Source organism: Bufo bufo, chromosome 5 (genome assembly GCF_905171765.1).
Source record: "Bufo bufo chromosome 5, aBufBuf1.1, whole genome shotgun sequence".
Taxonomy (NCBI): Eukaryota; Metazoa; Chordata; class Amphibia; order Anura; family Bufonidae; genus Bufo; species Bufo bufo.
The window spans coordinates 375,310,899-375,328,178 of NC_053393.1; the positions used below are offsets into that span (position 1 = coordinate 375,310,899).

At 40.9% G+C, this 17,280-nt stretch overlaps 1 protein-coding gene across 1 annotated transcript in view; it reads left to right on the forward strand.

Moving 5' to 3' along the window:
• The window catches only part of LOC121002531 (collagen alpha-1(XXI) chain-like), a 124,024-nt gene that overhangs the window by 13,644 nt on the left and 93,100 nt on the right, over nt 1-17,280 (forward strand). Inside the window, exons 4-5 of the mRNA XM_040433976.1 lie at nt 5,076-5,636; nt 16,229-16,394. Coding sequence (XP_040289910.1) covers nt 5,076-5,636; nt 16,229-16,394 — 727 coding nt within the window. The remainder of the gene's footprint in view (nt 1-5,075; nt 5,637-16,228; nt 16,395-17,280) is intronic.

Here is a 17,280-nt window from a genome sequence, read left to right on the forward strand (position 1 = left end):
GTAAATTTGGTGTGCCCTCAAATTAACTCAACACACAGCCATTAATGTCTAAACTGCTGGCAGCAAATGTGAGTACACCCCTAAGTGAAAAAGGCCAAAGTATACCCAAAGTGTCAATATTTTGTGTGGCCACCATTATTTTCCATTACTGCCTTAACTCTATTGGGCATAGAGTTCACTAGAGCTTCACAGGTTGCCACTGAGATCCTCTTCTACTCCTCACAAAGCTGGTGGATCTTAGAGACCTTGCGCTCCTCCACCTTCCCTTTGAGGATGCCCCACAAATGCTCAATAGGGTTTAGGTCTGGAGGCATGCTTGGCCAGTCCAGCACCTTTACCCTCAGTTTCAGACCTCTGTTTGGTGAATGGAGCATTATAGGTAAAATGTAAGGACTCAAATGCAAAGGGCCACTGGACAAGAATTTAAAATGTTGTATATAGTGCTGCCTGTCCAAAGTTAGACATACTCTAAATCTACCGCTGTCTGCACTTAACTTCTCCTATAACCAATATCTATTTGGTTTAACTAGCATAAGACATTTTTGTTAGAAATAATTATTTCCATTACTAAATAAATTGTGGGTGATGTCACATGCAAAATAGCAGAGCCCTCTCTCCTTAATTGACTTTAAGCAATTTACTCATAGGTATAAATTTTTGTGTTTTCTCCTAAAAGGTCATTTTATGACTGTCCAGTTGTTTTTGGCTGGCTGAAATCTGGTATTTAGTTCTGTAAAAACAAATACGACCCTCCAAAGCAAAAGTTCAGAGATTACTGAAAAAGTATAATTACAACTTCATGACAGTAGATCTGTGTAATTATGAGGGTGTTAGCAATTTGGAAGCCAACTCCTTTATTTCAATAAAGATACTGTTTGCTTTATTGGTTCTGGCTAAAGCTATCAAAATGTAATTGTCTTGAGGAAATTCAGCATAAAAAGAATACGACCGCACAAAGTAAAGCGAAATGTTATTTTTATACTGTATTTAATATATCTTGCCCTATTTCATTTGTTAGGATGGAATGATCTATAAGTATTTTGCGTTTTTTTTAGGTGCTTGTGTGCTTTTACTGGCTTCAGATGTTAGTTTAACCCCTTCAGGACACAGCCTTATTTCACCTTAAGGACCAGGCCATTTTTTGCAAATCTGACCAGTGTCACTTTATGTGGTGATAACTTTAAAACACTTTTACTTAGCCAGGCAATTCTGAGATAGTTTTTTCGTCACATATTGTTCTTCATGACACTGGTAAAATTGAGTCCAAAAAATTCATTTTTATTTATAAAAAAAATACCAAATTTACCAATTTTTCAATTTTAACCCATTTTTTCCACTAACAAAGCAAGGGTTAACAGCCAAACAAGACTGTATCTTTATTGCCCTGACTCTGCCGTTTACAGAAACACCCCATATGTGGTCTTTCACTACTCTACGGCCAGACGGCGGGGTGTAGAGGGAAAGGAGCCCCTTGTGGGTTTTGGAAGGCTGATTTTTATGGACCGGTTTATTTACACCGTGTCCTATTTCAAGACCCCCTGATGCACCCCTATAGTAGAAACTCCCTAAAAGTGACCCCATCTAAGAAACTACACCCCTCAAGGTATTCAAAACTGATCTCACAAACTATGTTAACCCTTTAGGTGCTCCACAAGAGTTATTGGCAAATGGGGATGAAATTTCAGAATTTCATTTTTTTGCCAATTTTTCCATTTTAACCCATTTTTTCCACTAACAAATCAAGGGTTAACAGTCAAACAAGACTGTATCTTTATTGCCCTGACTCTGCCGTTTACAGAAACACCCCATATGTGGTCGTACACTACTGTACGGCCACACGGTGGGGTGTAGAGGGAAAGGAGCGCCGTGTGGGTTTTGGGGGGCTGATTTTTATGGACCAGTTTATTTACACCGTGTCCTATTTCAAGACCCCCTGATGCACCCCTACAGTATAAACTCCCTAAAAGTGACCCCATCTAAGAAACTACACCCCTCAAGGTATTCAAAACGGATCTCACAAACTATGTTAACCCTTTAGGTGCTCCACAAGAGTTATTGACAAATGGGGATGAAATTTCAGAATTTCATTTTTTTGCCAATTTTTCAATTTTAACCCATTTTTTCCACTAACAAAGCAAGGGTTAACAGTCAAACAAGACTGTATCTTTATTGGTATATAGGTAATGTTATCCAGCTCACCTGGTCGGCATGTAATATCCCGTGTGCACGGAGTCAAGCCAGCAAGTTCCTGGACGTAGACAAAGTGAAATAGAAAAAGACGATTCCTGCACTTATTTTTCTTCCCATAAAATCTTCCTCTTTATTAAATCACATCATATGCGGGACAGTGTCACAGACAAGCTGTTTACGCGTTTCGGAGACCTTCTCCGTAGTCGCAACTCGTTAACCCTTGGTTTTTACCGGAAACGACGGATTGAAATGGAAAAGTGCCAAAAATAGCTGTTTTGGCACAATTTTTTATTTTTTTTGGACTGTGTTAATCTGGGGGGTTGGGTCATGGGGTATTTTTACAGAGGAGATTATTACAGACGCGGCGATACCTAATAAGTCTAATTTTTTACAATTATTTAGGTTTTAGACATTTTTTGTATCTCTATAGTCTAAGAGTCTTTTTTTTCAGTTTTTTAGCCGATTGTATTAGGTAGGGGCTAATTTTTTGTGGGATGAGGGGACGGTTTTATTGGCACTATTTTGGGGGCTATATAACTTTTTGATCGCTTGCTATTCCACTTTTTGTTATGTAAGGTGACAAAAAAAAAATCTTTTTTTGCACTATTTTTATTTTTTTTAACCGTGTTAATCTGGGGGGTTAGGTCATGGGGGATTTTTACAGAGGAGATTATTACGGATGCGGCGATACCTAATAAGTCTAATTTTTTACAATTATTTAGGTTTTAGACTATATTATCTTTTTGGATACAAAAAAAAGAAATTTTTTGTATCTCTATAGCCTAAGAGTAATTTTTTTTAGTTTTTTAGCCGATTGTATTAGGTAGGGGCTCATTTTTTGCGGGATGAGGGGACGGTTTTATTGGCACTATTTTGGGGGCTATATGACTGATCGCTTGCTATTACACTTTTTTTTATGTAAGGTGACAAAAAAATCTTTTTTTGCTGCCGGCCACAGTTAGCGCATGCAAAAAATAAATAAAAATAAAATAAAATAAATAAATTGCACGCCCAAAAAGTGTGTGGGGGGGGGGGGGTCTAGGGTCACACAGCTAACTGCTGTGGACCCCAGACACCCGATCAGGGGGCTCACAGACCAAAAAAGATTTTTTTTTTTACCTAATCTAACCCTAAACTTGCCCTAACTACCCCTGCCTACACCTCCCACTACCTGCCTGCCCGTCCATGCCTGTCCCTGCCTCCTAAGGTGCCTGACCTGCGGTTTTCTGCGATCGCCGACATCGGGGGGTCACAAGACCCCCCTGGGCATTGGTACAGAGTGCCTGCCGAATAATTTCGTCAGGCACTCTGTTCCGATCACCGCAGGCGGTGATTGGAAATTCTCAGGACGTACCGGTACGCCCTGTGTCCTTAAGTACCTGGACATCAGAGTGTACCGGTACGCCCTGTGTCCTAAACAGGTTAAAGGCTATGTATACCTTCGGAGACAATTTTTTTTATGATTGCATTTTACTCATTTTGGGCTAAAAAAAAATTCTAATTCAATTGGTCTTTATTAAAAATATTGAGCCGTTCTGTCATAAAGGGTTAACTGCTTGTCTAGCTGCGTGAATTGTACTTTTTACTTTCACTTTGTGCTGGTCATCTGATAACCCTATCTCTAAGAGGTCATAAACACTTATTTAAGCCACATTCTTATCAGTAAGATAAAGGCCTCATGCACATGGCCGTTGCCCGGCCGTGGCCGTATTGTGGCCCGCAAACAGCGGGTCCGCAATATGCGGGCACCGGCCGTGTGCTCCCTGCATCACGGATGCGGACCCATTTGAACATTTTCTATTTTTTACGGTGGGGACGGATCACGGACCCATTCAAGTTGAATGGGTTTCGATCCGTCCCGGCCGCTGCACGGATGTTGCCGATGCATTGGGGACCGCAAATTGCAGTCGCACAAATGCAGGACACACAATCTTTTTTTTTTGTGTTTTTTTTTTTTAATTGGCGGCGTTTATTGTCTCTGGTGGTTTTTTTTTAATACTGCAGCATGTTAAAACTATGGCTTTTTACTATGTCTTTCTCTGTAGGGAAAATACACCTAAAAACAAAATCCAAGCGTTTGTTTTGAAAAAAAAAACATCACTAAAATGTCATTAAAAAACTCATGCAGTATGTAACACAAGCGCTTTCTAGGGTATTTTTTAGGTTTTTAGTGGTCAGAAATGCAAGACTAAATTTATGTATTTAGGGGCTCTTATTGTTCCAGTGTAGATGTTCAGCGACATATACTGTACATTTTTTATGAATCTAAAAATCCATTCACACAACCATGTCTGTTTTGTGGACCACAAACCACAGATCCTCAAAACATGGACATGTCCTATCTTTTGCGGTGTGGCCACATGGATCTGGGAGCACATGCAAAACAGGCACAGCCGTGTCAAAGGACCCTTATACTGTAAAATAAGCAAATTCTGGCAAATGTCAAGAAGATCTGGCTTCAGAAGCACCAGCAATCAGATGTGATCACTGGGAAAATCTGCAGCTGGCCATTCATTTCTCCCACAGTGTCTGCCGCAGGAGACATGAAATGTTAAATTTTGTCCATTGAAACGATGGACTGATCATGTCATACAGGGAGGGACCATCCACGTCTGTCACAAAAGGACTGCTCTTACCATTTCATAGGCTGTACTGTACATACCATATGCAATGTACAAATTGTAGACGCACAGTAGAGCTGCAATTACTTCCAAGTAAAGTAAAACAGTCTCATTTTTACCAAACACAGAGGAACCGTGACAGTAGTAGTAGTAATAGTCGAAAACCGTCATTGTCATACATGAAATGTCTTATTGAGAAGGACTATTGTCCCTTTAGGGAAAGTGCATTCCTCTTAAACTGAGCATGTTTGTATATGTTGACAGGTTGCCGAACTGCTGTGAACGATTTAGTGTTCATCGTTGATGGGTCCTGGAGTGTAGGATACGTTGACTTTGACACTGCGAAGAACTGGCTGATAAACATAACCAGTAGCTTTGACATTGGACCTGCTTACACCCAGGTGGCTGTAGTTCAATACAGTGATCTACCAAGGTTAGAATTTACCCTTGGGCAACATCGGACAAATCAACAACTTATTAATGCGCTGAAAGGTATGAAATACTTGGGAGGAAATACACAGACAGGACGAGCAATTAAATTTTCAACTGAAAAGGTTTTTCCGTCATCCCAAAGGACAAATCTTGCCAAAAACAAATTTGCCATTGTAGTTACTGATGGCAAATCTCAGGATGATGTGGTGGAGATTGCGGCGGAAGCCAGAGCACAAAATATTATTATGTTTGCAGTGGGAGTTGGCTCTGAAATCACCAAGTCTGAACTGGTAGCAATTGCTAATTCTCCATCCACTGACTATGTCCTGTATGCAGAAGACTACACCACCATCGACAGGATTAAGGAGGCCATGCAACAGAAGATATGTGAAGGTAAAGTCCCACTGTATAACTGTGATTTGTGATGATAAGAGTGCACATGCATTCAAGATCATTTATTAAAACTGGTAGACCCATAATTTAGTGATAGAGAATGATGAATGCATTCGTCCAAATTGTGTACATACAGTAATTGTTTGACATAACCAAAGAGTATTCAAATGTACATATATTTGATGAAGCTGATGAGACATTTCCCACCCCAAAATACTGTTGGCTAGGTAATGGCATGTATTCTAGATGTTTTTTTTTCAAGGGTATGCTTATGTTATAAGATGTGATGACAACATTTGGCTATTTTATAGTATATATTTCATATTTGCTTTGTAGGTTGTAGGTTACTGTATTTTACAACAATGTTCTGTTACTATGGCACATACCCATATACATGGTACAGGTAAATTATATTGTTTAAAGAATCTGATTCATGACTCCATGGAAAATATGCTTTATCATATTGCATAGGCTCATACTGTCTAATCTAAGTCTAAATCCTGCATTTTCTACTGTATGGAAACTAGATCAGCATATAGGCCTCATCTGTATGGGTTCTTTTATGCCCCCTGATGCAGGGCCATAGATAGTTGATTGGCTCTTGTTTAGTGGGCCTTTCTTTGCACAAGCCGATGCAAAGTGCATGGGGGATGCACAATCGTTGGTACAATCATTCTCCTCCCTTACAGTTTGCATATCGTCAGCAGCACATCCCCTTTTTACATAGGGAAATGGCTGCAGACACATCATCATTTTTGAGGTGGCATAAAAGATCATTTGCTAGTTTTTCAGCTGATTGTGGCATTTTTGGACGGGCTAGTAATCAAATGAACGTTCTTTCCCAAATATTAGACCCTCTGGCTGCAACAGCATCAGAATAAAGCAAGATATTTGGCTCCTGCTGTTCTTGTATTAATGTTATGATGGTTCAAGAGAAAATTTGCAATATATTTTATTCCAGCATGGACTTCAATCACCAATATGACAAAGTCTTAGCCATGTTCTAGCTGTTCCCAGTAGAAAACAACTTGAGAATCCTTGCTTTAGAGTCATATTCCCATTTTAACAATGTGTTTTCAAAAGTAAGCTGTCCAGACAATTATGAAACATCAATTAGAGAAGCTGAAAATGGTCACATATTTCCCCTTACAGCAGTCGATATAGTATAAGATGGCACCAATTGAAGTGGGCAAAAATGTGCTGGGTTTTCAATATGGAGGGTGTCTTTAAGGATAATCCTCTCTATGACATCCATAATCTCTAAGGGTAAATTACCATGTGCCAGATTTGTTGTAGAAATGTATGTAACTGTCCTATTTATCTGAATGGGGCTTGCAGAAATCCATGTGCAGAAAAGGAAGCATTTTGGGGAATTCACCCTAATAGGTCACTGGAGTTGCCAACCCATTTAATTCATTGTTTGTGTGATTTTATTAAAATACATATTTTCTTATTTATATTACAATAGGCATACTTACAAAATAAATTCCAAAATTCGTGGCTTGAGGACACGTCAGGAGGAGACTAATTTTATACATATGTATTCCTGACATTGAAACATTAAAGAGCATCTGTCAGCATGATCAACCATATTAAACCAGGCATACTGCCTGATAGGGTTGATCATTTTGATTAAAAGGATATCTTCATTATGTTTCTTCATTGCACTGTTCTTGAGGAAACTTATTTGTGTTAATATATAAATTCAGTACTTGGAGCACAGAGGTTATGGCCAAAGCCCCGGAGCACCAGTTTGGTTCCACTTCTCAGTTATAGCCTCTCCTCTTTCCCCTGGAATGCAGAGAGCTAGAGATTTCATCTAACCCTGTCTTCTTGTGCCTGCCCTGTGGCTCTTTGTCTTAGCGCTTGCACAGTGCATCTGCTGCTTTCTGGGCAGTGCAGATTCTGACTGTCCATGCGCTGATGATATGACCATACACCCAGAAGTGGAGGCACTAGAGACTTCACTTCTCAGTGTTGTGACATCGGCACATGCGCATTCAGAATCTGCTTTGCTGGGGAAGCACCAGATCCATGTAGAAACATAATGAAGGTATTGTTTAATCAGCATGATCAACCCTACTAGGCAGTATACCTGGATTCATAGGGTTGATCATGCTGACAGATTCTCTTTAAAATATAATCTTAAATATCTAAAGGTATCTATAAAGTAAGGCTATATAATTAGCAAAATGCGTAATACATACAGTAGTAGGTACAAATCCCTGCTTTATGTTGATGTGCATGCTGGGTAATAGCCTCATACTAGGGGGAGATATCTTCATATATATGGCAACCTGTACACCCTTTTAGGGTACATGGAGGCTATATAGACTTTGGGGCACATTTATAAAGACCGGCGCATCCAGTGCCAGTTCTAAATGTAAGACAGCTTCCTAGCTGTCTTACATTTAACGCCACCGCCACTTTTTTAGACCCGGCGACGTATTTCAGCTTAATAAATGACCCCCTTTGTGCATTAGCCCTTCGGCAGACTCTTCATGATTGTACATATGTACGTAAAATATATAATGTATGTATTTTAAATATAGGTATGTTTCAGATTTCCCCTTCCCTACCCACATCTACTACTACTCAATGGCGTCATCATCCTCTTGGCATAAACACCTCCAATACATGCTGAACGGCTGATGTAATGCAGTACACCTCTTACATTCATGAATGGCAATGCTGACATACAGCTTATGTTTGTTCAACATTCATAAGTCACAGACCTGGTATATGCCCAGCTCCAGACATGTCAAAAGTACACAGTGAACTGTAAAATTTCTCTATGAAATATATAAAGACTCTAAGAAAATAAGCTGGGTGTGATCCTGTGGACTGGTACTGCGGTGAGTAAGCTCTGCTTTTCCCTCTTACACTCCCAATACAAGGGGCAATGGGCACTGATTGTAAAGTTATAGGGAGACATTTATTAAGACTGGTGTTTTCTTCGCTAGTCTTGACTTACCCTGTGTAGCTAGAGGAGGTGACAAATTTATGCCCGAGAGAAGCAGGCCTCGTTCTAAGTTTGGTGTATCCTCCAGCAGGCCGCGCGCCAGACTGAAATCTACGGCAACCTCCTAGACGTCGTAGATTTATGTCTTCATTCATGCCAGAAAACTGGCATGAATGAAGATGTTTGCCAGGCCTGCTGGGGCTGCTCCTTCCCCAACCTTGCCATGCTCCCTTTTTGGAAAGTGGTGAGGGCGACGTAAAATTTTGTAGCAGTTGCGTTTAAAAAGTCACACAAGGTTTGCAACTTTTTTTTTTATGCCAGAGAACTGGCAAAGGGGGGATGATAAATTCACTTCTCTCCCTTATAAAGTCTAAAACGTATTGAAGATTGGGCTATCCTTTCCTCCTGTGTCCCATCACTGTTTATGTTCCAATTATGTAAATTGCACCCCCTAATATGAGATACAGTATATAGCGCTGCATAATGTGTGGGTGTAGTATAATTATAAAGGATGTTAAAGTGGTTGTCCAGGCTTTTACTATTGATGACCAATCCTCAGTCTAGGTCATCAATATCAGATCGGCGGGGGTCCGACACCCTGCACCCCTGCTGATCAGCTGTATGAGGAGACGGTGTGCGCAGTGCTCACGTGCTGTCTCCCTTCCCCGTTCCTGCTCATCGCTGTTGTCTACGGTCTTTGCCATAGATAACAGTGATGGACAGGAAGAGAGGAGGAAGATGGCACGTCGGCACTGCGTGCGCAGTCTCCTCGTACAGCTGATAAGCAGGGGTGCAGGGTGCCTGACCCCCGCCTGGACAACCCGTTTAATATCTGTAATAGTTAGACTACCTAATATACTTTCTAAATTACACAAAGGAGTGCACCACCAATGAGGCAAGGTGAGGCGATTGCCTCAGGCAGCACCAGGTAGGGGCAAGAGAGGGCAGCAGATGGGGGGAGTTATCTGTTTCTGCAGGATAGCATTGGGAAGCCCAGTGGGCACAGTATTTGGTGCTGTATTACATTGTATGTTCTGTAGCGCTGTATTTAATGTTTTCCAAGTATGTCTTTAACAGTAGGACTGGAGGGAAGGGGTTAGGTTAAGAAATTGGCATTGGGTGTTGGGGCACCGTTTCAGTTTTCTCCTCAGGCAGCAAAAAGGCTAGGTGCACCCCTGATTACACCTCATAACACGTGGCATAGTCAGTGGCAAATTAGCCCCTATATCAAATATGTATTACTTTTTTATTTATATAGAGTCAACATATTCCACATACCGTAACTGTACTGACATTATCACAAATATATCACATACAGTACAGACCAAAAGTTTGGACACACCTTCTCATTCAAAGAGTTTTCTTTATTTTCATGACTATGAAAATTGTAGATTCACACTGAAGGCATCAAAACTATGAATTAACACATGTGGAATTATATACATAACAAATAAGTGTGAAACAACTGAAAATATGTCATATTCTAGGTTCTTCAAAGTAGCCTCCTTTTGCTTTGATTACTGCTTTGCACACTCTTGGCATTCTCTTGATGAGCTTCAAGAGGTAGTCCCCTGAAATGGTTTTCACTTCACAGGTGTGCCCTGTCAGGTTTAATAAGTAGGATTTCTTGCCTTATAAATGGGGTTGGGACCATCAGTGGCGTTGAGGAGAAGTCAGATGGATACACAGCTGATAGTCCTACTGAATAGACTGTTAGAATTTGTATTATGGCAAGAAAAAAGCAGCTAAGTAAAGAAAAACGAGTGGCCATCATTACTTTAAGAAATGAAGGTCAGTCAGTCAGCCGAAAAATTGGGAAAACTTTGAAAGTAAGGGCTATTTGACCATGAAGGAGAGTGATGGGGTGCTGCGCCAGATGATCTGGCCTCCACAGTCACCGGACCTGAACCCAATCGAGATGGTTTGGGGTGAGCTGGACCGCAGAGTGAAGGCAAAAGGGCCAAGTGCTAAGCATCTCTGGGAACTCCTTCAAGAGAATGCCAAGAGTGTGCAAAGCAGTACTCAAAGCAAAAGGTGGCTACTTTGAAGAACCTAGAATATGACATATTTTCAGTTGTTTCACACTTGTTTGTTATGTATATATTTCCACATGTGTTAATTCATAGTTTTGATGCCTTCATAGTCATGAAAATAAAGAAAACTCTTTAAATGAGAAGGTGTGTCCAAACTTTTGGTCTGTACTGTACTAAAGTGTGAAAGGTGCAGATCCCACTTCTAGGACCTACAATTATCTCAATAACACGCTCTCCCCTATGATGTCATCACTGTGACACATTATGGGCATTGTTAGGGTCTTAATATCAGGGACACAAGCCTCTATGTATTTTTCCACCACCCACACAAAAAAATTATGTATGTACATATAGTAATATCAAATTATACCATGACAAAATGTTACCGTACAATGATTAAATGGGTTTCCGAGTCTTTACTACTGATGACCTATACTCTGGATAGTTATCAGTATCTGATCGGTGGGGGTCCGAAACCCTGGACCCCCGCAGATCGACTGTTTGAGAAGACACTGGCGCTCACAGCAATCCTCCAATCGTGATCGATGAACGTGACATGGCTTAGGCTAAGTGGCGAGGTGGTCACGGCACTACTGGTGCTTTCTCAAACAGCTGATCAACGGAGTCCTGTGTGTCAGACCGCCACCATCAGTATATAAGTCTCGGACATCCCCTTTAACTATTACCTCCATACTGTTACTAAACAAAACTCATTATACAAAGACCAATATTACCAATGATACCACTATACAAGGCACAAATAATACCGCCACACCATGACCACTGGCTTACAGTTGACTTCTCTGATTGGAGTCGGTCACTTTTCCCGTCATTTCCATTTGGCTCAGACTGCCATGGCAAACTTGTCCAGGCATGACTTGTCTCTGCAGAGCTTGCAACACAGACATCTTGACCACTAACTTTTCCAGCACCTTCCCCACCTATACCCACCCTCTACACAAGCATCCTGCCCTCCCGCTACCCCCATTTATGTGCTTGTTACCGCTCCCTTTCCCCTTATTATTGTACCTGCTGTGTTGCACAATTCCCCCAAATAATATACTTTAAATATAATGGTGTCATAGTTATCCACGCCCCTCAAAACACGGCCCACAGACAGCATTCCTGAAATACTACAGCCAGATAAATAGCACCCCCAAAATGAATGATGCCAAACAATGCCACAAACTATAAAAACGACAGTAATAATGCTTGCATTCCCCCTACAGAGTAAAATGCTCTAGAAAATAATTTAAAAAAAATAGAAAAGGAAATTTTTTATGATGTGGGGGCAGAAAGGCAGTTGTTATTACTGTTTTAAGGCAAAAAAAGACTATTATTATTAATAATATTAATACTCACTTTTCCCCCAGAACAGTAACAGCCACCTGTGTGCCCCAATTAAGTATGAGCGAATCGACTTCGGATGAAACATCCGAAGTCGATGCGCATAAAACTTCGTTCTAATACTGTACGGAGCAGGAGCTCTGTACAGTATTAGAATATATTGGCTCCCAGGAGCCAAAGTTATTGCGAGACTTCGCGCAATAACTTCATAAATTAATTGTACTGTAAAAAACTATTTCCCGAACTGGGGTTCGGTTCCAAGTGGTACCTTGGGCTCATCGGAGCCAATACATTTTAATACTGTACGGAGCTCCTGCAGTATTAGAACGAAGTTTTATGCGAATCGACTTTGGATGTTTCTCATCCGAAGTCGATTCGCTCATGCCTAGCTTCAAAGCAATAAAAATGATCATATTAGGTTTTAGTGCCCCCTCCTACATTATAGTGCTCCTCATACATTACAGTACCCTCTCATCATTTATAGTGCTCTTCATCTAATATCATACCCCCTCCTAGGCTATATTGCGCCTCATACATTACAGTACCTTCTCATCTGGTATAGTACTCCCTCCTAGGTGATATTCCTTCTCATACATTATAGTGCCCCCTTTCTAGGTCATAGAGCCCCTTGTAGACTATATTGCCCCCGATAGTTTATAGTGCCCCCTCACAGAAAATAATAAATCTTTACTCACATTAATCCCCTAACTAGTGGCACAGCTGAAGCCTCTTCTGTCAGCCATCCAGCACAAGGCAGTGATGGCAGGGACTGTGCAGTCCTCAGTGCTATCCTGCAGTCCACTAGGCTAGCTAATTTGACCTATAGACTAGACAATGGCCTAGGATACTTATTTTATTTATTTTACACACTTATATACAGAGCCGTCTTTAATATTGATTGGACCCTGGGCAAAAATTTACTTGGGCCCCCTGGATCCCGCCTTCCCACACCTCAGCAGGCAATCACGCCCTCCACCACAACACACACACAATAAATCCACACATCTGGTAGAGTACAGTGAATGACTGTAAATACTTCCAGTTCTGAAGACTCCAGCGGCTCAGGATCAGTGCTCTGGGCAGCTGGGCTCAGGCTGGAAGTGGGCACCGCTCTGCAGGAAGGAGACTGGGGCTTGGCTCACCCTAGTGTTACAGTGCACCCCAGCACCCCACAGTATGCAGTATAGCACCCTATAGTATACAGCAACCCACAGTATGTAGTCTAGCTTGGGGTGGATGTCTGATTAATAACAAACATACATATCTAAATGGCGGGGGGGGGGGGGGGGCGCACTTGGGCAGCTCAGCCTCTGTTGGTGGTGGACCTTGTCCCAGCCCTGGCAGCACCCCCTGTGTAGCTGACAGCCTGACACCCGGGGCAGTGGCTAGCAGGGCTCAAGAGGCAGCTGCCTTGGGCCCCCTAGGAGCAACTGGGCCCGGGGCAGCTGCCCCTTTTGCCCCTTGTTAAAGACGGCCCTGCTTATATAGCACATATTCTGCAGCACTTTACAGACGTTGTCATCACTTGCTGTCCCCAATGGGGCTCACAATCTAAATTTCCTATCTTTGGAGTGTGGTAGGAAACTGAAGTACCCAGAAGACAGGGAGAACATACAAAGTCCATGCAGATTTTGTCCTTGGTTGTATTTGAACCTAGGACCCCTGTGCTTCAAGGTACCAGAGCTACCACTGATACACCATGCTGCTCAAGCTGTATCGGCTTCCTGAGGATACACCAGTTACCAACATCATAGGTTGCATGTATTACATTTTATTTATTTTTTTACAAAAATGGAACGAGAACATGTATTTGTTGTGTTTTTCTTTTCATATTTTTACATAGATGAAGGTGTGATCACAGTTTAGGTTATGTTTGGAAATTTCTAAATATTCCCCAAGCATTGCACTACTCTATTGTCTGATGTAATGTATGCTTTCTTTTCATCTTACATAATATAGGGGGAGATGTATCAAACTGGTGTAAAGTAGAACTGGCTTAGTTGCCCATAGCAACCAATTAGAAACCACCTTTTATTTTTCACAGCTCCTTTGGATAATGAAAGGAGGAATCTGATTGGCTGCTATGGGCGACTAAGCCAGTTCTACTTTACACCAGTTTGATAAATTCCCCCCCCCTCGTTTTATTCCTGTGATTTCCTACAGAAACTATAAATCTAGTAAAGCAAAATATAACTGATAAATGGAAGTGACCTTGCAGGCCAGAATAGTCTTTTCTGTGGATGGGAGTGAAAAAAATGCATAGTGCACACGGAAGGTGTCCATATTTTGTGGATCCATGTTTGTGGACCGAAATTTCGGACATAGTTGTGTGCATGAGGCCTAAAGTGTTGTTTGTATTTAAATTAATGTCTAAATACATTCAAACATGTACACTAAAGGTGGTTGCACATAAATCGCCAATATTTATCACAGTTTTGGAGTGTATTTTGTGCAGTTTTTATGCGGTTTTTAGTGAAGATTTTCCGCAGATCTCACCCTCCCATTGAAAAGAGTGAAAATCACACAAGAAAAATGCAACAAGAATTCACTTGCCACAGATTTCAAAATCCACACAGCAGATCAATTTTGCTGATAATTTTTCCGCACAAAAAACTGCACATAATCTGATTCACGTGCAGACACCCTAAGGGTTCCCCATATATTTCTTCTAAAAGTTTTCTTAATAAGTGAAATTTTATATTCAAGCCACATAAGACATTGGGGGTCATTTATCAATAATGGCGTAAATTGCGCCAAAAATATACTAACGTTAGAAATCAAAAGTGGTGATTTGTTTCACCTCATATAGCAAAAGGTGCACACCACTTGTAAAATGTGACTTTTTAAAATATCAACTTGATTATCCGCCTATTTCTCTTGATTTGCGACATTTTAACACCAATAGCACTGAAATTAGACTTTTTAAAACTGAAATGCGCCATTTCAGCCACCCCTGTCCAGACTGCACTTGCAACTTTTGAAACATATTTGCGACCTTTGAAGCATATTTGTGACATTTCCACTGGTAAATTGCGACTTTTGTCTCAGACTCGGGTTGTTTTTGTTGAATGTCACTTTACTGACAAAACCTTTTGTTTAGCTCATTTACCGTATATCATCCTATTTTAATACTTACTTGTTCCCACGACGAAAAAAAAGTCACATCTTTATACCATAAATGCGACTTTTTGCGCATAACACCACAACATAAGCTGGCTTAATTGTCTGCAACAATTTGAGCCATTTCTGCCCATAAGAAGATGATAAATGAGGCTTAATATGCGCCAATTTGACAGCCCCCGCCCACTTTGAAATTTTCTAACTTATTTCTGGAGAAAACAGTTGATATATTTAGTGCAAATTAAAACGCCATTCTTTTTGGCACATTTTACGCCATAATTCTGGTGCAACATGCTTAATAAATGTCCCCCATTATCTTGCAGACTCTCTGCATACTCCATTACCATTTATAGAATACAGTTAGGTGTGTGTAAATGGTAGGGAAATTTCCTGCGGTTCCCTTAATATGATGGTTAAAGTGTTCTATCAAAGGTATTGATTGGTGAAGGACCAAATGCTGAATCCGCTGCTGATTGGTAAAATGAGAAGAAAGAAGAGCTCACACAGTGCTGGCTCTCCTCATTGTAGGGTACAGACTGGAGACGGGCTCATAGAATTTCTAATAAGTCCATCTTCAGCATTGAGCAGACCCAGCGCTCTGTGTTTCTCCTTGTTTTAGCGATCAGCGATGGTGTCAGCATTCATGTCAAAAGTTTTTTTGCTTTGACCCATGTGACGGGGAGATGCAGCGGCAGCCGTGTCGGCATCAGAAGCAACATGGGTGTCGGGGAGTGAGGTAAGTATAACCTGTGTGAGGGGCCCTGGAATTTTGGGGGGCATTATAGGGGTTGATAACCCCTTTAAATCTACACCTAGACTCTATACTATAAGATCATATTCTGTGTTACAACATGGTGCACAATATAAATGGCCCAAATATAACAAAAAAATGCCTCAAAAATTCATTACATGGAAAATGATGATAATATCAGTAACTAATAAAGCTTGAAATTAAAGATATTGCTTGATGATTTAGCGTTATTGTAAACTAATAATAGTATATTTCAAAGCTTTGATATCACTTAACCAATAGTATAATGCTGTTTAATAGTATTACTGTAATGGAACAAGAGTATTCTGTTGATCCCAGGAATTACTTATAGCACTTTTAAAAAGTTTGTTTCCCACAGAATCCGTGTGTCCTACTCGAATACCTGTAGCATCACGGGATGAAAAGGGTTTTGAGCTGCTTGTGGGCATGAAAATTCCTAAAAAAGGTCAAAAGATAGTAGGATCACTGACTTCAGAAAAAGCCTATCTTCTTACTCCTGATGTTGATGTGACTGAAAATACAAGGTAAAAAGTCATACTACAAATGTTTCAATATGTATCAAGAAAAATATTATAAACTATATCAGTTATCACATATATATTTATATTATATATTAACTAAAAAATACATAAATGCTCTAAGAATTCCTTTAAATTCTGTACAGATCAAGCATCTATGTAAATATTGTTTTTCCATTATTCCGATGATATACATTGGACGAGTTGCAAGAAATATACAGACCTAAATTGTATGGCATAATAGGTAAAAAATAGCTGTTCATATTATGAGTTTGGGCAATGCTTTGTAGGCAGCCAACTATCACTTCCCTAATTCTATTCACCCACATGTTAAATGGAAAATTGCTCTTCCAGATGATGTGAAATATTTAGAAATATTTAGACTAGGAGATACCGTATTTTTCGCTTTATAAGACGCACTCCCCCCCCGTCCCAAAAGTGTGTGTGGGGGGGGGGGGTGGCAGTGCGTCTTATAAAGTGAATGGTGCACTTTTTACATGGCTGACACTAATACATCACCGGCCGCTATGCTGCACAGTGTGGCCTGCGATGTATCAGTTACAGTAAACCTTTATGACGCGGGATGGGAGGAGTGGCTGGAGGCCATCAACTGCTGTTGCACTCGCAGCTGGGCCCGGGGCAGTCACTGTACTCCATTACACCAGGCCCCGCTCACAGCAGTCTTCATGTAAAGTCTATTTATTTAATGCTCAAACAGTGGCTCTGCTTTGTTAAACTACCGTAATCGTCTGTAGTAGTACTCACTATCAAAGCAGCAGTCAGGCCGGGAGCGTAACGTCACTCACTCAGTCACGCTCCTGCTCCGCCAGCTTCATTAATGAAGTGGGAGGAGCATGACCGAGTGAGTGACGTTACACTGCCAGCCTGAGCG